The following is a 19,984-nucleotide window of genomic DNA, read 5'->3' on the forward strand; positions in this document are numbered from 1 at the left end:
TCTCAGGGTCCACTCGGGCATAAAGTGGGCCGGCCCGCGGCCTGCTGCCCTGCTCCGGGGAGCTGTGGTGGAGGGATTCGAGGGGCCGAGAGTCCTCGCACGCCCCCACGGGCCTCTCGTAGCTGCCGAGGGGGCAGCCGTCCCATCCTCTCGTCTTGTCTCCTTCAGCTGGGCTCTGGGCAGACCCCCGGGGAGCTCCTGAACCCTCTGGTTCTCAACTCCTTCCTCACCAAAGCCCTGCAGTACAGCCTCCACGGGGACACGAAGCTCGCGGCCAACCTCTCCTTCGCCCTCAAGTACCTGCCCGACGCCTTCACCTCCAACGCCCCCGACGCCCTGAGCTGCCTCGAGCTGCGCTACAAGGTGCTCCCCTGGGGGGGCGGGGGGGGGGTCTTTTCAGAACAGCTTGGTGGGGCCTCTCCTTCCCTCACCTCCCAGAAGGGCCTCTGGGCTCCAGGAACAGACTGGATTGGCCGGGCTCCGCGCCATTCTGCATGCATCCAAAGCATATTTATGGATACCCAAATGCCCATCCCTGTGCAAGGGCTGGGGCTGGGGGGACTGAACCAGGCCTTGCCCTCGGGCACTGCCCAGTGAGTGGATGGGTACAGAGGACAGCAGCCTCATACTCAGGGACCGCATGGGCCCAGAGGGCTAGAGGGATCCGCAGAAGCAGCACCTGAGGGGCTTCCTGGAAGCTGTGTCCTGGGGTGGGATTAGGGCGGGCTGGCACCGCCTCTCCCCTGGGCAGTCATGGGCATGGTGGGGAGGATTACCCTCATGGGGCCAGTCTGTGGATGGGGGCTTCCTTCTGGGCCACATCCTGGGCTTCTCTGTCCCCAGCTCTGGGTTCCTGAAGCTTTGCAAATGGCCAGCCTCCCGTGTCTCCCTGTCGGGCTGTGCCAGGCCCCCTTTGCAGGGTTCCCAGCCACGTTGGAGAGTGAGTGCTTGCCCAAGCCTGCCAGGAAGCCTGGCAGCTGCGCTCATTTGCTTCTGTGCCCATCTTGTGCCCAGGACTGCTTGTAGTGGGGCGGGAGATGCCAGGCCCCAACATGCTTGACTTTGGTTCCTCCCGATGGATTCGGCTCTTGTTTCTGACTCATTCTTGGGTAGTTTGTTTGTTTGGCATCTTCGTCAAATGAGGCAGTGCTGGCGTTGTGGTCGGCTTGGCTAGGCCTCTCCAGTGCTTTAAATGTTCTGTAATTGTGTTCATAGGATTCCTGGATGGGTCTCGGCAGGGAGGCTCCCAAGGGTCATATGCCGTGGTCTGTAGTCATCTGCAATGGCGATTCTCCATCCCTTCCTGCTGAGGGTTGGTGGGGAGATGCAGAAATGCGGATCCCTCAGGGCTCTCTTCAATGGCCTGCAAGGCCAGTGGTCTTCTTCCTGCCTTTGTTCTCATTCCTCCTCTTACTCTTTCAGGGCAGGCTTCCAGGTTCCTCTCCTTCCACGTAGCGCTTGCTCTCGGTTTCAGATACTAGCCGCCATTTTAAGAAAAGCTCTGGTTATCCATCGTTTTTAGTGTTTGAAACAGAAATGGCCTTTTCCTGCAAGTGCTGAACTCCTGGAATGCCTCTGACCCGAACCACAGTTCCAGGCTCCTGTTGAACGGGGCGATCATTTTCTTGTCTCGACTCACGGGGGTCTGACAGGACCCCCTCCCCACCCGGGCCTGTTTGGACCTGGAATGCCTTGTTCCCCCTAGGCTCAGAAATGCGGCGGCCGCAGGGCTTCCTGGGAGCTGGGGTGGGCGGCCTGTTCAGTGCCTCTGTCCAAGCGGTTGTGTCTCGGGCAGGTGGACTGGCCCCTCAACATCGTCATCACGGAGAGCTGTCTGAACAAGTACAACAAGATCTTCTCCTTCCTGCTCCAGCTGAAACACATGATGTGGACCCTGAAGGACATCTGCTTCCACCTCAAGCGCACAGGTAAGGGCCGCCCCATCCCTCCCTCTTACGCACCCCCGGCCGCCACCTCCCCACCTCAGGGAAACAGATGCGCCGGGCCAGAAGGAACAAAAGGGAAAAGAGCATCCCTGCGCCTGGGCCTCCTCCCAGACCTTCAAAGGCCAACTGATCCAGTACCGTAGAAGCTACAACCTGGAATGCAAAATGGTATGCAAACATCTTGCATCAAATCCCAGCGAGGAGATTACAGCGGCGTCCCACAATGCCCGGTGCGGGGCTGGCCCTGTGCTAGGACAAGCATCAGCCTAACTGACCCCCGGCCGGCTCAAGGGGGCTTTCCTGGGCTGGTAAGGAGCCAGCAGGGTGGGGGAAGCCCCCAGGCTGGGCTCCGGGTCACTAACGGCTCCTCTGGGCCCCTCAGCCCTGGTGAACCACGCGTCCGGCTCGGTCCAGTTCCGCCAGCTCCAGCTCTTTAAGCACGAAATGCAGCACTTTGTGAAGGTGATCCAGGGCTACATCGCCAACCAGATCCTGCACGTGACGTGGCGGGAGTTCGGGGACAAGCTGTCGGCGGTGAGCAACCTGGAGGAGATTCACCGCACTCACGCCGAGTACCTCAACAAAGCCATCTTCAGGCAAGAGCGGCCGGGGGGCTTCCAGGGGCGGGCACTATTGCCGGGCGCCTGCTGTCCGTTCCCTGCCTCTTCCCAGGCCCGGCTGAGGTGGCTCGTACAGGGTCGCTCAGCTTGGCTGCGTGTGATCGTGGACCAGCAGAGTCCCAGTTTCAAGGGTCCACAAGAGGGGGCCCCGTGCAGCGGCCTGGCACGGGCAGAAGCAGCGAGGGCTCCACAGGCATTTGTCGAGGGTCGGCTTCCTGTGCCGGACCCCAGAGATACCCAGAAAAGCCCTGCCCGGTGGGGGCCACACAGACAACATGCAGAAAGACAAAGCAAGCCAGAGACGGGGTGATCAACAGGGCCGAGGCCCTGGGACTTAGGCAGGGTAGGCTTCCTGTAGGAGGTGGGATTTTTGTGGAGACTTCAAGCCAGGGAGGTCAACAGCCAGGAGGAGGCCGGGGTCGCCGGGCCAAGAACAACAGGTCAGAGAAGTGCGAGAACACTGGGGGGGGTTGACTAGTCGGACAAAGCGTGTGTTTGCCGCTAGAGGCGGTGAGGAGCCACAGAAGGCTAAGGTAGGATGTGACGGGGTCAAGCCCACTTGGGTGGCCGACAGCCACGGTGCAGGCGGGCACGAGGGGGCGGCCGGGGCAGCCTGGGGGTGCCCAGGGTTTCGTTTCCCACGTGTGGAGAGTCAGATGTGTACAGGGAGGTGTCGGAGAGGCAGGGCAGCACAGAGATGGTCCAGGGGAGCCGAGGAGGTCATGGGGGGTGGAGGAGAAAAATCCAGCTCCGGGGGAGACAGTGAGGACCTGGGGGGGAGGGGGGACCAGCGGGGTCAAGGACAAGTCCAGAGGCTGGCCTGGACAGGGCTCAAGGGAGAGAACACGGAGGGCCGGAGAGGATGCCGCTGCTTAGCAGGCCCAGCGGAGTGGGATGTCCAGGGCCTTCTAGGTTGGGAGCCCCAGAGGGGCACCCGGGGGTGGCCAGGCCCAGTGCTCAGACCGTGGGGGCACGCCAGCCCTCTGGTGGCCAGCGGGGTCCGGCGCGGTTGGGAGCTCGGCTCGAGGAAGGCCTGAGCCGCGGCCTGTCCCCCACTCCAGGGGGCTGCTGACGGAGAAGGCCGCGCCCGTGATGAACATCATCCACAGCGTCTTCAGCCTCATTCTCAAGTTCCGCGTTCAGCTCATCTCCCAGGCCTGGGCCTACGACGGCAGCCGGCAGGTGGCCGTGCACCCCAACTTCGCCCTAATGCAGCAGTCCTACAGCACCTTCAAGTACTACTCCCACTTCCTTTTCAAAGGTGAGCGCCCCCGCTGTGGTAGCCCCGGGATGGGGAGGGCCTCACGTCCGGCCGCCCCCCAACCCTGCCTGGCCTCTCCCCTACAGTGGTCACCAAGCTGGTAAACCGCGGCTACCAGCCCCATCTGGAAGACTTCCTGCTGAGAATCAATTTCAACAACTACTACAGAGACAGCTGAGGCCGGGGCGGGGTCCCCCTCTGCCCCCCGTACATGGTGGCACACAATAAAGGGTCCCGCACGGCCCCACCGGCCAGCACGAGGGAGCCAGGCGTCCGTCCAAGAGACCTTTTATTGGGGGCTTGGGGGGGGGGGAGCTTTCCTGGCCCGAAGAGGTCAGCGGGCCTGTGGGGGAGTCCGCCCTGCCTGGGGCCCTCCCTCCGCCGCTGACCAGCTGCCCTGCAGCCTTCGGTCTGTGAACAGCTTCTGGGAGGGGCAGAGGGAGGGGGCGCGGGGGTGGGGGAGGGGGCACAGTCTGGGAGCTCGGGCTGCCGAGTCAGCGTCGGACAGAGACGGGTCGGAGCCGACTGGACATCTCTGCCTTCATGGAGAAGCAGCCATCGGGGAGGCCCCAGACGGACTGTTTCGGGGACTCGGCAGCGCCTGCGGGAGCCTCGGAGACTCTCCCTGGCTGGAGGGAGAAGCACCCCAAGGCAGCTACGAAGATCACGTCACACACAGCTCGGCGGCCCACAGGGGCGGCTTCCGGCCGTAGGACCGGCGGCTCTCGGCCTCCCCGCTGTCTGCTGCGGCCGCGGCCGCCAGGAGCCCATCTGCGTCGTCCTCCCACGGCTCCCCGTACGGCTTCTCCAGCAGCCTCAGCACCCGCTGCACCTGGCGAACAAGCACAAACGTGGGCATGGCCGCAGGCAGGGAGAAGCCCTGGACAGCCACCTCCCCTTGGCTTGGCCGGACGTACCTCGGAGAAGTCTCCCTGCTCCGCAGCCTCGATGGCGTTCTGCGCGATGTAGTTCCTCAGGACGATGCGGGGGTTGTTCGCACGCATGACTCGGACCCGCTCCGTGTCCCAGCCGCTGGCACTGCCCGCGCTCTGCCTGTCCCTTTCCAGCCGCGCTCTGGAATCACACAGGCCGGAAGCTGGGCCTCCGTCCCTCCCCGCCCCCGCCCTCGGGGAGCACGCCCTGGGCAAAGGCCAGGGGGAGGCCCGGAGCCCGCACCTGTACGTCTGGAGCCAGGCGTCCCAGTGCTCGCGGTTGCGCCGGATGAGCTCGGCCGGGGACAGCTCCTGCAGCTTGGACGCCTGCTCGATGCGCTCCAGCTCCCTGGTGACGCTCGCTTTGGTGCCGATGAGAGCGAACAGCTGCGGGTTGGACTGAGCCAGCATGAGCATCATGGAGAGCTGCCTGGGGGAGGGGAGATGGGCCCCAGTGGGGTGTGCCTCAGCCCGGGTCTCCCCACCCGCGTCAGGCCCAGCTCCCCCGCCCCCCCTTGTCTGAGGTCGCCAGCACACCCCAGGCCTCTTCCACACTGGCCTGACCCCCCGGGACGATCCCTTGGCTCCCGCCTCCCAGCCAGACAGCGGGCATCCCCTGCCTCCAGGAAGCCTTCCCTGAGCACTTCCTCCTCCCCTCATCACTTGATGATGGTTATCGCTGGGTCCGTGACGCCCCCCCCTTCAGGGCCAGAAAAGGGGGTGCACAGGCCCCAGAAGGGAGGTCCTGAGGAGACTTGGCTTCTCTTGCCAGGCCCCCACCCCCACCCCTTTACAGCCAGGCACCAAGTGCCAACATCCTGCCGGCAGATGCCCCACAGATGGACCTCGGATCCCTGCTTGCACAGCAGGGCCCAGGCCTTGGAGCCACAAAGACCCGAGTTCAAATCGGTACTGGCCAGGCCACTCGCCTAACCTCTCCACCTGCTTCAGCTTTCTCATCTGTGAAATGGGCTGAGCCCTAGGGAAGGCAGAAGATTCATCCTCTGCTGAGGTGGCGCTGCAGCATTGATAGAGCGCCTGCTGTGTACAGATGAGACGGGATCTCACCACCACCCTGGGAGGGAGGCGCTGCAGCGCCCACTTTACAGATGAGTAAATGGAGGCAGGCAGAGGTGAGGTGCCTAGTGAGGGTGTGCCTGAGGCTGAATCTGAACTCGGGTCTCTTGGCGGTTACCTGGGATCCATCTGCGGCCTGAAGGCCAGCTTCAGCTCCTCCAAGGAGGCGCACTGCTGGGCCAGCCGGTCCATGAAGTGGGCCTCGCGGGCAGGCTCCAGGGCCACCGAGAACGAGCTCAGGAGGCAGAAGGTGTTGGTGAAATCGGCCCCTAGAAACCAGAACAGAGGCGGTGGGGGTGGGCGTGGAGGCCGCAGCCCCCCGCCCGGAGCCCGCGGGCGGCCCCGGCCCTCCGGCACTGACCCGTGAGGCGCATGGTCTCCAGGAGGGCCGCCGCCAGCTCCCGGTCCTCCTCGAGCTGCAGCTGGACCAGGCCCAGCTTCTGCCTCATCTTGTGCAAATAGCGCTTGTCGAACTCGGCGTCGTACTCCTCCAGGACCGGCTCGCTGAGCTCCAGGGGCAGCTCGGGCACCAGCGCCTCGGCCAGCTTGCGCAGGTTCCACTTGCACACCTCGGGCTGCTTGCTGTACGCGTAGCGGCCCGTCGTGTCCGAGCTGTTGCACACGTGATCGGGGTCGTACCTGGCGGGAGTCGGAGCGAGGCGCCCCGTCAGCAGCCGGCCGGGCCCGGGGCTCCCAGCCGGGGGGGGGGCCTCACCTGTCCATGAAGCCGAAGGGCCCGTAGTCGATGGTGAGCCCCACGATGCTCATGTTGTCCGTGTTCAGCACGCCGTGGCAGAAGCCCACGCACTGCCAGTCGGCCACCAGCCTCGCCGTGCGCCGGGTGATCTGGCCGAGGCAGGGAGAGGAGTCGGGCCGGCCCCCGAGGCCCAGCAGGGCTCCTGGAAGGCCGTGGCAGGCCTGGGCTCCCTCGGGCAGACTCCCCAGACCGGCGCCAGGAAGCGCGGGTCTCCCCGAAGTTGACCTTTTGAGAACCAGACCCCCGGCTGCCCCCCGCCCGCGCCATGGGCCTTGGGGCTCTGCTGTGTTTACGGGGGGCCCCAGCCGGGGCCTAATAAAGGGGGTGCTGTAGGCCTTCGGCCTCCGGCTGGGGAGACAAAACCGGCTGCTGCTCTTGGCCGTCTGTCCGAGTCTGTGCTGGTTGGCGTCACGGGGAGTCCAGAGAAGCCTCTGGGACAACCACGTGGCCAGATGGAAAGGACCCAGGACGGGCCCAAGGCTGTGCCAGAGAGGCCTCCGGTGGGTCTCCCGAGTCCTCGCCACCCCTCCAAAGTCCCCAGGCAGTAAGGCTGGACCCCCGGAGCCCTCCCCGGCCTGCCTACCTCCCGGAAGAAGGCTAGGTTCCTCTGCATGCTGTCTCGTGCGTGGGCGGCCTGGATCTCTGGGTAGAAACTGCCGATCACGTAGTCGAGCATTTGGACCCGGATGTCATTCCGACCCACGCTGGGGCCCTTCCGCCCGGTGTGCTCATCAGGAGGCTTGAAAATCTCAAATGAGCCGAACCTGGGAGCAGAGAAGAGAAGAGCAGCCTTTCGGGAGGGCAGCCGCTGGCCCGAGGCCTCCTCGGCCGGGATGGAGCTGGAGCGGCGCACGGCGGCTTCCCTGCCGACGCCAGGCTGCCCAAGGAAGCTGCAGAAGCCCCGCCTTGAGGGCGATGCCAGCTGGCTAGGACGACATTCCAGCTCCTGGTGCCCCTTCAGCCTCCACGCGGGCAGAGCAGGCCCTAATCAGCTCTTTAATTAGTCATGCCTCCCCTTGCCGCCAGGCTGCCAGGCTCGTGCTGGCCGTGTCCGATGGGCACCTGCCGTTGCCAGCGATAAGGCAAGGTCCAATATCAACCGACCTCATTCGGTTTTCAAGCCGTAAGGCCGGGTGATAAAGTCTTTAGCAACCGAGCTTGGAGACCATCCCTGCCCCCTCCATTCCGCTCCATTAACCGGCCCTCGCCCTGACCAGCTGCGTCCCTCGGAGCCCCCTCTCGCCTCGGGAGGGTGGCAGATCCGCCTCCCATGCGAGGGCTTGCGGCGAGCTAGGCTCTGGCAGCCCCCGGCCTCGCCTTTACCTTAGGAACGTCGAGGCGATCCGCAGCACCACGGCACAGCTTTCGTATTTGGGATTGCCGTCATAGTAAATGTCCCGGATCACTTTGGACTCCGAGGTCACGCACGAGCCTGCCCGGGTGGTGGGGATGCCCAGGTGGAACATGGCCTCGCTGCACAGGAATTCCCGTATGCTGGAGCGCAGAACTTTACGGCCATCGGCTTGCCTGAAACCAAAGGGATGGTTGATCCCAGACGCCCTCTTTCTGACAGCGGGAAGGACCCATCTCGGGCAGGCTCTCGGCCAGCTCCGCTCCAGAGAGCGGGCCTCGGAGCTGGGGCCCAGACTAGAGGCCAGCCTGCCATGCGAAACCAGGCCTGGAGGGGAGGGGCTCCGTGGGGAGAGGACAAAGATTTCCAGCCAGAATGGCTCAGCTACGAAGTCCAGGTACTTTAATAACCGTTAAAGCCTCCGTTATCTGAGACATCGCGCTGGGCTGACGCCAGAGGAGGGAGGCCAACTGGCTGACGTTTCCTGCCCGCCTGCCAGAGTGAATGGCTCTGCCTGTGAGAGACCAGCAGGCCCAGCGCTCATTTATCCTTTGCTTCGGCTTCTTTCCTCCTCCTTCACGATTGTGGAGCAGCTCAGAAGCGCCCAGTCATGCTGAGGCCACAGAGGGAGAATCGTCGTGGAAGTCGCCCGTGACCCGTACAGGGAAGCCTCATTGGCTCGAGTAGAAGGGGCTGGGCCAAAAGGGTAATGTAAGCCGGGCCTGCGGCCTGGCAGACGAGGTAAAAATAAACTCTTGGCCCTTGGTTTATCTGAACCTGAGACAAAAGGACTTGCTTCCTAACCCAGGTGAGATTTCAAAGTCTTAAACAAGAATCTGGCAGCAGCCGCTTAAGACTAAGCCACACAGCCACCTGCTGGCAGCAAATCTTCCAGAAAACCCAAGTGCGCTCTCAGGCTTTGGCAGAACTGGGGCCATTATCTAACCCCACATCTGACCAGGGAACAAAGAGCACCCTGGGGACCCCCCAGCTTGGCTGGAAGGGGCGGTGCATCTCCACCCATGTGCCTCTTACAGGCCACACTCGGCAGTTAACCCAATTATAGCCAGGTTAGGAAGCCAGCCCTCCCTCAGACAGCAGAGACACCGTTCCTCCGGGCCGGGTGCTCACAGCCTGTTCGGGAATGGTGGGAGCAGCCAGAGCTGCCTCTGAGGAGGGTGTTTGGGAGGAGTCACAAGTTTCCTTGTTAAAATGTCGAAAGCTCCTGCTGGATGGAAGGCCAGGCCTGGATCCCTGCTGGAAAACTGCATTCATTTCCTTAAGACCGAGTGGACCTTTAATCAGAAAAGACAGCTCTGCCTGCGATGGCTAACGTTTCCAGGGTCCCAAAGCAGGCCGTATTTTACAGGAAAGGAACCGGCCCAGGCCGCCGCCGCCTAGCTCCCTTCAAGTGGCAGGCCCAGGGCTGGAAGTCAAATCTCACTTGCTCTTGGGGATTCTGACTCAAGCTGAGCTTCACCAGTGCATGGTCAGCAGAAAGCTGGGGCCTTAGAGGACAGACAGGAGGAGGTGAGGACAGGCACAGATTGGAGGGCGGAGAAGGCCGAAACCCAAGCCATCAGCCATGCAAACCCTCATCCAGGGGGTAAAAAGGTGCCCCCCATACTAACAGAGCAGTCGGTACCCTCCCGCAAATGGCCTGCCCAACCCTCTGCCTGAGCTGGGTGGCTCATGTTTGCAAGGAACTGAAGGGCCTCGAGTTCACTGCCCTTCTGGGCATCGGCTTCCTCCCCTATCAAATCGGGGGCTGGGCTAGAGGACCCCTAAGGCCCCTTGGAGCACCAGCTCAGGGTCTCCACTTTTAAGCCCTGGGGCAACAGGCGCCTAGAAGAGGCTCCCCTCCTACAAGGCCCCCCATTCCGCAGGAAAGCTCTCCAGAGCTCCACAGGAGGCCCCCTTGGACTAGCGGTGGGGGAGAAGCAGGCCCCTGCCCTGGGGCTGCTCTAAAGTGCTGACCACCTCGGAGTCGTCCCCATCTCTCTACTCTATACCCACTAATGGAAAACCAGGAGATAAGCCTGGACCACTGGGGCTGAGGGGGAGAAAGCAGAGGTGGAGGGCTTGGGGGAGTGGGAACTACTGGGAAGGAGGAGAAACGTGAGAGATGGGGCACTAAGAGGCCGAGGAGGAAAGGAGAAGGCCTTTTGGCCTTTGGTGGGCGGCAGGCGGGGGTGGGGCCAGTAGGTGGAGCACAGGGCCGGAGGGGGCGGGGCCGCAGCCCCTGGGCGGAGTGGGGGCGGGGCGCGAGCTCACCGGGAGAAGGGAGTGAGACCGGCTCCCTTGAGCTGCAGCTCCCAGCGCTGCCCGGCGGCGCCCAGCACCTCTCCCAGGTACACTGCGGCGCCGTCGCCCAGCTGCCCTGCGAAGCTGCCGAACTGGTGGCCGCAGTAGCAGTGTGCGGCGGGCTCGGATCCAGGAAGCAGCGCATTGCCACTGAAGTAGAGCTCTAGCTCGGCCTCCGCACTAGATACGCGACGGGAAGGAGTCTCCCCGGCTTCCTCCGGTTCCTCCTGGTCTGGCCCGGCTCCCAGCGGCGGCGGCGGGTCGAGGCCAAGCAGGGCCAGCGCTGGGGCCGAGAACGCCACAAGACGCGGCTGGCGCAGCGGAGAGGGCCGCACGCGGCTGAAGCAGGCGCCCGGGACGGGCCTCGGGGCCGAGTCCCCGCCAGGCGGCGGCTCCTCCACCGGCAGGGCGCGCAGAGCGCGGTTGTCGAAACGCAGACCCGAGAGCCAGTGTGGGGCGGCGGGCGGCGACGGCTGCATGGCAGGTGGTCCCGAGGACTGCGGGCGCAGGCCGGGCCGAGCGGTCCCCGGGGGTGATAACAGCAGCGGCAGCAGCAGGTAGCTTGGGCGTCGCAGGACAGCGGAGCGGGAAGTGGACACAGCCATTCGCTTAGGCGGCCCGGGCGCACTGCGCTGTCCCGGGGCCCGCCCCGCGCTGCGTCTTCGGCCCGTGGGCGTGGCTCCGCACCGCAGCCAATCCGGGCCCGGAACCTCGTCGCTATCTGGCCGGGGGGCGGGACGTGGCTTGGCCAGTAGCTCCCGCCTCTGGGCGCGGGGCGGGGCTCTCCAACTCGGGCGGAGAGTGAGGGCGGGGCTCCGTGCTCGCCCCAGAACCCAGGGCGAGGGCCTGGTCGTCAGTTGGTTGGGTTTCCTGAGGGGCGGGCTTTTGCACCCCCGAGGCCGACGAGTGTAATGTGCGGGGCTCTACCTTCCAGAAAATACCAAGTCCTGGGGCCGGGGCTCCGCGAGTCAAGGGGGCAGTGCTGCGCCAGCCAAGCAGTAGCGAGTTCAGAGAGGGCGGTTCCTCCTTCAAGCCAATCCCAAAGCCCCGATCCGGCGGCGCTCCTCCTTCTGACCAATACTTTGCCAAGGGGACCGGGTTCCGCCCTCCGGGCAACAGACTGTCCAGGGAGCGAGGCTCTTCGTGCCAATTATTTCGGAGAGAAGAGGCAGAGGCTCTATCCTCCAACAAACAGGAAAAATTAGAGCTGGAACCTTGTTTGTCAAACAACACAAAGTCTAGGGGGCGGGATTTCGCTTTCCAGTCATTTCGGAGCAAAGAGGTGGCTCCGCCATCTAACCAATAAGGACCGGCGGGGGCAGGGCTTCGCTTTCCATACGACACGTGGTCTAGGGGGTGAGGTTGAGACCTCCTACAGTCGCCTAGTGGAGTGGCCGTAATCCCGCCCTCCTGCCAATACGGAGAAGATGGGGCAGAGCCTCGCTTCCCAAACAACCTAGAGTCCACGAAGTGATCACGTGGCTTCCAGGAATCCTCCAAATGAGGGCCCATGGCTCCACCCTCTAGCCGATAAGGAGGAGACGAAGCGGATCCCTGCTTTCCAAACAACAATGGGTCCAGAAGGTGGGGCTTGGGTTTCCAACTGTCCTCCTGGCGAATGGAGGTCACTCCCTCCTTCAGCCAATAAGGGGAACGGGGGGCGGGGTTTCTCCGCCCTAGCAGCAGAGACTCAAGGGATCGGGGTTCCGCTTTCCAATCGGCACCTGGAGGCGGGTTCCGGCTGTCCCTCCAGTAGCGATCGAAGGAGGCGGAGTTTCTTACTTTGGGGCGCTGCGGGTCCGGGTAGTTACGAGAGGCGGGCTGTGCTACAGAGTGCGCAGTTCTTCTGACAGTAGAGGAGTTCGAAGTTGCTCCTCTTCCCCCTCTAGACCAGGACTGTTGAGTTGGGGGTACCCCGGGACCACACTCTCTTACAGCCTCCGAGCGGAAGTTCAACCAGGGTTCCTCTCGCCCTGCCTTGCGGAGTCCTGGAGGCGAGCTCGGCCTGGGGAAAGTGCCCTCGGAGCGGAGCCTCGAGGAACGGGACCTGGGATTCCCAGCCCAGGAGGAGGAGCGCGGAGAGGGAGGCCCCGCCTTCCAGTTTAGGGGTGGGGCCTCATCTTCCCAGCAATAGGGAGCCGACGGGCGGGGACTGGAGCTGCTAGGCCAAAAGGAGCTGGACGTTGGAGGCTCCACCTTGCGACCCCCACTCTCCCAGCGGATACGAGCCGAGGCGTAGGGGCTACCGTGATTGAATGAGTTGGAGCTCAACGGAAAAGTCTCGGCCCCTCGCCTCCGGCTGGGGTCTGGGGGCGGGGCCCTGTCCTCACCCAGGCCCAGGTTGCGGCCCGAGGGGGCGGTGCTGGGTCTTCTAGCCAATGGGGAGCTGAAGGAGGCAGGTCCCCTCTGGCGTCCACTACAGTGCTGAGGGGGCGGGGCTGCTCCCTCTGACCAATGGCGAATTGAGGGGGCCGTTCTGGGCCGTCCAGTTAATTGGGAGAAGAAAGAGGCAGGTCCTCCTTGGCTTTCGCAGCCATTCCGAGGGTGTGGCGCTGATCCTTCTAACCAATGGCGAACAGAAGGGGCGGTACTAGGTCTTCCAGTCAAGAGGGAACTGAAGGAGGCAGGTCCCCTCTGCCGCTGAGGGGGCGAGGCTGCTCCTTCTGACCAATGGTGAGTGGAGGGGACGGTCCTGGGTCTCCCGCCCAATAGGCAGTCAAGGCGGGCAGGTTCCGCCCTTCGGCCATCTCGCAACCGAGGGGAAGAGGCTCCGCCCTCATACCCTGGACGGTCCGGGGAAGTCCCGAGCCGGAGTCTTCGAACCAAGAATGGGCTGCTGGGACGCTCTCCTGCCCCCCAGCCGTCGCCCTCCCGCCACAGGCGGTCCCCAAGATTTGGGCTGGGTCTTCCCTTTAAGAAGGTTCCGCTGGGCCGAGCGCCCGCCCCCCAGCCCTCTCCTCGAGGACCCGGAGCGCCGCCAGAAGCGTGCCTCCGGTGCCAGGGGTCGGCCCTCTGTCCGTTGTTCCGGAGGTTCCGCAACGAAGACCACGGCTCCAGGGCTGGAGCTCGGCCGACCGGTCTCCGCGGAGGTGGTGATAGACCCGGGCTCCGCCCGACTATCAGCACGGAACCCAGAGGCCTCGGCTCGGCCTTCCAGCCCTCCCACGCCTGCCCCATCGAAGACCCCCCACCGCGGCTAACCACCACCACTGAGCCCAGGGGTCGGGACTCGGCAGTGCTGCTGCCCCAGCCGTCGGGGCACCGAGCTCGGGGACAGCCCAAACCCCGCCCGGCGGACGGGCTTCGTCCCCTGGGCAAGGCGCCGGCCAATGGGCCCCGAGCGCCGCCCCGCCCTTTCATCAATAGAGGGCCCCGCGGCGGAGGCTCCGCCTTCCTGCCCCCGCCGTCCAACTCCGCAGCGGCCCAGGTGGCCGGCCACCGCATCGCGGACAAATCTCGGCGGGCAGGGGGCGGGATTTGCCCAGACCCCGCCCCCACGCCCGGCCGGGCCGGCTCTCCGGACCAGGCTGAGCGTGCACCCCGCCCCGGGCCGGAACTTTTGCGAACACGCCCCTGTGTTCTATGACGTCACAACCGCCGCATAATACCGCCTCTTTTTCTTCAGTCCCTAAGTCAGCAGAACTGGGAGTCCCAGGAAAAAGCTGGAGAGCTCCGGTGTGTATTTGGGTGCGTGTGTGTACACGCGTAGACACCCAGCCACAGGTTCCGAGGCTCGTCACATTTCTGACCGGCCGGCCTGACTGGACCAGCCAGGGCCAGAATTCCGTTTGCCATCTTCCAGCCGCAGAAGGCTCCTGGAGCGCCACAGGAAGTTTGATCCAAAGAAAAGTACAAGCCTGCCCTGCAGGTGCTCTCCTTACCCAGGCCAGCTCCTCTGCTGCCTCAGTGGGCCCCGCCCCCCTCCCTTTTTCTCTTCCTTTGTGCTGGTCCCTTACAGGCCTGCCCAGCCAGCCCTCTTCTCTGAAAGCCTTCCTGTGAACTGTGCCGCAGTCCAGCAAGCTCTTGTTCCCTTGCCTCCAAAGCAAAGGGCTAACCCTGCTACCTTCCTGCTCCAAACTCTGTGCTGTCTCCCTACCATACAAGTTCCTGAGCCAGCCTTTGGATGAGTGAACACACTTAAGCGCCCCACCCTGAGAATATGAAAACAAACAAGCAGAACACAGCTTTTGCCCTCAAAAGGCTTAGACTCTACTAGGGCGAGACAAGGAGAGGCCAGTTTGGGTTTGAGGAGCCTATGGATGGAAAGGGAAGCAAAGGAGGCTTGACTGGCACATTCTTGCCATAATGATGGCAGTGTTGGTTTGATTCCAAATTGAAGTTAGAGGGCAAGGTATGTCAGTTGAGCAAGAAGATAGCCTGAGGGTAAACTGAGGCTGGGTACTTGTAGTGGGTCATATGAGAAGCTATATTGACCAATCAGGCTATCTCAACCCCAGGGCAAGAGCTTCAGTGTGGAGAGAAGCCCCTACATTCAAAGCCCTACCCAGCATGTCCCCCTCGGTTCCAGAGACTTTACTCCCCTTTATGTGCCAGATATCCTAGCCAAGCTGGCCAACTCCATCTCCCATCTCCAAGCCTTTTTCTAGGCTATGACCACCCCCCTCCCCGGGCCCTGTCTCATATCTGCCTCTTAGAATATTTACTTCTCTCCAAGCTCAGACCAGAAGCCATCTGCTGTGCCCCTTTCCTGATACCCCCAGCGGTTAGGGCTTAGTCCCTTTATTGAACTGAGTACATAGAGCCTCCTTCAACGGAATGTGACCATTTGTCTTGGCATCTCTGGCCCCAGTTCCCTGAAAGAGGCTGGTGCCCAACAGTGATACTTAATGCAATGGACCTTGTGTTGAATTGAATCTCCTTGAAGTCGCCTCACAGTTTTCCAGGGCACAGCCTGGAGGGATGTTTCTTCTCCTCCAGGCTTGGCAAACCCCTCTGGGCAGTGGACAGCTCCCTGCTTTTTCCTTCAATTGCTAGTAATGACCCTAAGCCAAAGAGGAAACTGGGGACTTGGAATCCAGTCAAGTCTGAGTTCTCATTGTCTTAGCTGCTGTTGGGAAGGTGCAGAGGGGAGACTATTCCTCTTCCCTCCTCCCACCCCCAACCCCAGCAAGTCTTGGCTGTGCCCAACAAAGAGGCCCCCTTGACCGAAAGGAAACCTTCCTCCTTGTTCCCTGTAGCCAGATCTTGAGGGTTCAGGTCCAATCCTCTTTGCTCCTCTGCCTCCTTGAAGTGGTGATAGTGGCGGGTGTATGCTGGTGACAAAACTCTCACATTGCACCATTGTACCAAAGGAAATCTTATTGGAAGAACTCCCACACTTGTTTATGAGCTAAAACTTCTTTGAGACCAAGATCTATTTTCATTCTCCACGTTTGGTTGATGTTTTAGTTAACCTGAACTAGGATTTCATGGGTTTGGGGAAATTTGCTGAGAAAAATCCCTTTCTTAATGCAGAGCAGTGCCTGCTTTATAACTTAGTCACAAAGTTAAATGACTTGCCCAGGGTCACACAGCCTGCTTGTGGCAGAAGCAGTCTTGAACTCATCTTCCTGTCTTAGAACTCAGCCTTCTAGCAAATATTCTGTGAAAGGAAATTCTTGGTCCTCTGCCTATTCTGAGTTTACACTTGTAAAAAGGGAATCCTTTATTCTCTTTGCTTAGCTGGAGTTAACACTTTGGTTGGCAATAACTTAAAGTACTCCTGCTTGAGCTGGGTGGAGGAGCTCACAAACCTCTTGGAGAGTTCACACCTCAGTCAGCCAGGGGTCTGTGGACTCTTCTCCAGAGGGTGAGATTTGGAGTGTTCACATCCTTAGCTGTAAGTCTTTTTTGATGAGAACTTAACCTTCAGAAGGTGAGAAGTAGATCCCACAGACACTGCCCTTTGGGCAGTGCTAGACAATTTGGAAACTGTGATTGGCCTCTGTGAATGGGGGAAGGGACAAGGAGCCACTATAAAAGGCCCCCAATTTCTGGGGCTGGGGAGTTGACTCCAAGAAGGAAGTCAACTTCAAGAAGAAGGTTGACTCAAGGAAGAAAGTCAGCCTCAGGAGTCGCCTTCAGCTCAAGTCATTGTCTTGAACAGGCCTCTTGGAGAGAACTTGGGTGAGTGAATAGCTGGCTTTCCCTTCCTGTCTTCTGGAGAGAGTTTAATTCAGGTTGAAGGTCAATAAGTCCTGGCTGAATAGGCTAATTTCTTCTCTAACCTTTTGTATTTCTCTATTTTCACTGTTTCCACCTCTTTTAGAAATAAAAGCTATTAAAGGTCACTTCAATTTTGAGCAATAATACTTTGAATCATATATTTTAGTCAAACTCTTAATTTTGACCCTTACAACTCCATCAAAACCTCTCATTAAATGGACACATCTGTTTCACAAGAAAGGTCAAAAGAGATCGACAGCATTACTTGCCTACTATGTGCCAGGCTAAGCACTGGGGATACCAAGAAAAGGCACAAAAGCTTGGATCCTTCCCTCAAGGAGTTCCCAGGATAACAGGAGGCAACAACTATGGATAAGCAAGATAGAGATGGGGTAAATTGGAGACAATCTCAGAGGGAAGTTGCTGGAGTTAAGGAGGTCAGTAGGGCTTCTTAAAGGACTTGAAGGAAATTGGGTGGTGGAAGTGAGGTGGGAAGAAAGTTGCAGGGATGGGGCACAGCCAGAGAAGATGCCCAGGATCAGATGGTAGAGTGTCCATTGTCACTCCATCATAATCTGTGTGTAAGGGAGTAAAGTATGATTTATCCATCTGTAAAAGAGGAATAATAAGAGTGGTGGCACAGCCTCTTCCCAAGACTATTGTCCGGAAAACTTTGTAACCCTCAAGAAGGTGAGATAAGATGGCTTCTATGACCTACTATGCCCAGTTTTTGGTCCTGTGCATCAACCCAAGAGGCTCTCAGGGATCAGAGTGAATGGGAGGATATTCACGCTTGGATTAAAGAAAGTTGTACTCATCTGTGGTTTGGGGGCTGGCATAATAGTTTGTTCAACCTGCCTCTCATTTCTTTACCTGTACCCCAAACTTGATGGCCAAGTTCTTGTACTGGTAGTGTGAAAAGAGGTCTAGACCAAATGATCTCGAAGGCTCCTTTCAAGCTCAGAGTTGATGTTCTCTGACTGTAGACCCAGGGCTCTTTTCCTGCCTCCACACAAGCATAAGGACATAGGGAACCCAAAGCCATGACCTTTTCACTTCGCTAGCTGGGGTTCTGGGCTTTCTGGAGTGGGCCACAGTCCAGGCAATGTGGTATTCTTAGCCATGCCACATATAGTTGGCCTGTCCTTAGTGATACTACCCATGCTGAGTTTGGAAGGTCTCTTCAATAGATGTCCAAAGCCACTTTTAAGGCCCTGACTGTTGCTTGACTTCACCTAAGATGCAGGATGGATGGATGGATGCATGCACAAGTCTTTGAATCATGGTCCAAGTGGCCTTGGGAGGCCCCTGCCCCACTCTTCACTCCAGCCTCAGACAAAAGACAGGGCCCTGGGGGAGGGAACAAAGGGAATCTCTATTGGCAGCCACAGCACTGACACCTCCAGCATCCCTGCTCCTTCCAGTCAAAGCACAGAGTTTGGTCGAACAGAAATTGGCCCAAATCTGGGCTCTTTTACTTCATTAACAGTTCTGGCTCTGTCCACATGTACCAGACAGCTGACCTAGTCATCTGACCGGAGTTCTCTGGCCATGAGTGAACAATGTTCTCCTTATGGTCAGTGGAAAATGGCTGTTATGGTCATAGCACACACAAAGGAAACTTGAGACCTTCACTTGAATGTGGGCTTTGAAAAGAACTTGATAGTGTGGGTGGAGTTGGTCACCCTGCCAGGAAAAGTGGGGCCACGTGCTAGATTCTACTGGACATAAAACCTGAGAGCTGCAAGGCAGACAAGAGGGTTGCAGGTGGAACTAACCAGAGGCATAAGATTTCCAAGGGGAAGAGGTGGGAGCCACTGCCTCCAGGTCGATAAAAACTGAGGCAGCCTTTAGGGACAGTGGTACCTCTTGTGGAGGCCATAGTCTCCAAAGACTGGGGGGAAGGCTTGAGAATGGGGGTTAGGGGCCCCAGAGAAATGCCAGTCTTTTGCTGGACAGCAGCTACCTAAGGGAAAGACCCCCTTTGTCTGTCAGTCCTTTGTTTCCTGGGATGAGTAGCAAATGAGGTATCAGAAGTTCTGGTCTCTAAGACCATCTTAGCCACTGACAAGCCACACACAGACCATAGACAGGCAAGTTATAATCACCAACTCTCAGAGCCAGGATTGCTGGGAAGTTTCCCGTGACAGACTCTAAATTGGCCCTTTTGTGACTTCCATTCATTATTTCTAGTTTTGGTCTCCATAGCTGAGCAGAAAGAGGTTAATTCCTCTTCTGGGTAACAACTGAATATGTTATCATTTCCTCTGTGAGTCTTCTGCAGGCTAGATATCTCCAGCTCCTTCAACTCAGTTTCCAATTCTTTGCCACAACAAAAAAGAGAAATGCTCACTTTTGACAGAGGAATGGAGTTAGTCATCAGATTGAAGGAGACATGTTCATAAGAATGATTTTTTGTTGATTATTTTGTTATTAAATCACCTTCATTTCCACACGTATTCCTATCTGGTGAGCAATGGAGCTCTCATAACAAGACTGAAAAAGAAAGGGGAAAAGCTCATTTCTGTAAAATCAACCCAAACCTCAAAGGTGTAAGTGCTGTGTTCTACAGAGATAGTTCCCATATCTATAAAGGCAGGAGTAATGGAAAGCAAACTGGAAAGTCAGGAAGACCTAGTTTCAAATCCCAGGTCAGAAATTTATTTGTTGTATGGCCCTGGGCAAGTCAACCAGCTACTTTACTTGTTGGTAAAATAGGGATGGGGCTTAATGGGCTAGGTGGCTCAATGAATAGAGTGCCAGGCCTGGAGTCAAGAAGACCTGAGTTCAAATCCAGCCTCAGACACTTAATAACTGTGTGGCCTTGGGCACTTAACCAGTTTGCCTTAATCCACTAGAAAAAGGAATGGCAAATCACTCCAGTATCTTTGCCAAGAAAACCCCATGGAGAGGACTGGCATGATATGGTCCATTGGGTCACAAAGTCACCCAGCTCAACAACAAAATGGACACTGAGGGATGATGAGGACTTAAATGAGATCGTGTATGTTTGGCATCTTGGAAGCTTTTAAAGACTTATTGAAATGTAGGCTTTGGCCATTGTTGTTTTCTCAGTTTCAAGTCAACTGTATCTGCCCCAAAGCCAAGTGTTCCCCTGAGATCGTAGCGGTCATCAGAATCATAGAGACTTTGCCTTGGTTTTATCTTCTTCCATGTTTGTTGAAGGTGCTGTGCCCAACATTCTCCTGGTTCCGCCTCCTTCACCCTGCATCTGTTCATATAAGTCTTCCATGCTTCTTCTGCATGTTCATAATTTCTGACCATGCAGTCATGCCATGAAATTCTTGTACTATGACTTGCCATTTCTCATTTGATAGGCATGGGCTAACGCCAATATTCTGGGGGACAGGGCCTTGGTTTTTGTCATTGATTTCTTCAGGGCATGTTGATCAGCAATGGGATCTCAGGGTTAAAGGGGATGGACATTTCACTCACTTCCTAGCCGACTTTTCATTGCCCACAAGCCTGGGCTACTTTGGACTCTTCATCATGCTCCATGGAACCATTGGAAACCTCATCATCTCGCAAGATCCGAATCAGCTTTGGTACT

At 59.0% G+C, this 19,984-nt stretch overlaps 2 protein-coding genes across 2 annotated transcripts in view; one reads left to right on the forward strand and one right to left on the reverse strand.

The window, feature by feature from the left end:
* Positions 1–4,097, forward strand: part of TUBGCP6 (tubulin gamma complex associated protein 6) — a 32,878-nt gene extending 28,781 nt beyond the window's left edge. Inside the window, exons 22-26 of the mRNA XM_007502747.3 lie at positions 169–363; positions 1,796–1,928; positions 2,329–2,542; positions 3,628–3,827; positions 3,914–4,097. Coding sequence (XP_007502809.1) covers positions 169–363; positions 1,796–1,928; positions 2,329–2,542; positions 3,628–3,827; positions 3,914–4,005 — 834 coding nt within the window. The 3' untranslated portion in view covers positions 4,006–4,097. The remainder of the gene's footprint in view (positions 1–168; positions 364–1,795; positions 1,929–2,328; positions 2,543–3,627; positions 3,828–3,913) is intronic.
* A 2-nt stretch (positions 4,098–4,099) lies between these two features.
* On the reverse strand, positions 4,100–10,853 carry SELENOO (selenoprotein O). Its single transcript, XM_003341920.4, has 9 exons — positions 10,219–10,853; positions 7,917–8,120; positions 7,177–7,357; positions 6,552–6,682; positions 6,198–6,475; positions 5,955–6,105; positions 5,004–5,189; positions 4,745–4,901; positions 4,100–4,659 (listed from the first exon to the last, which is right to left on the reverse strand). The coding sequence occupies exons 1-9, from the start codon at positions 10,851–10,853 to the stop codon at positions 4,483–4,485; spliced, it is 2,100 nt and encodes a 699-aa protein (XP_003341968.3). The 3' UTR covers positions 4,100–4,482.
* Positions 10,854–19,984: the final 9,131 nt, after the last annotated feature.

The sequence above is a fragment of the Monodelphis domestica genome, chromosome 5, assembly GCF_027887165.1.
Source record: "Monodelphis domestica isolate mMonDom1 chromosome 5, mMonDom1.pri, whole genome shotgun sequence".
Lineage (NCBI taxonomy): Eukaryota > Metazoa > Chordata > Mammalia > Didelphimorphia > Didelphidae > Monodelphis > Monodelphis domestica.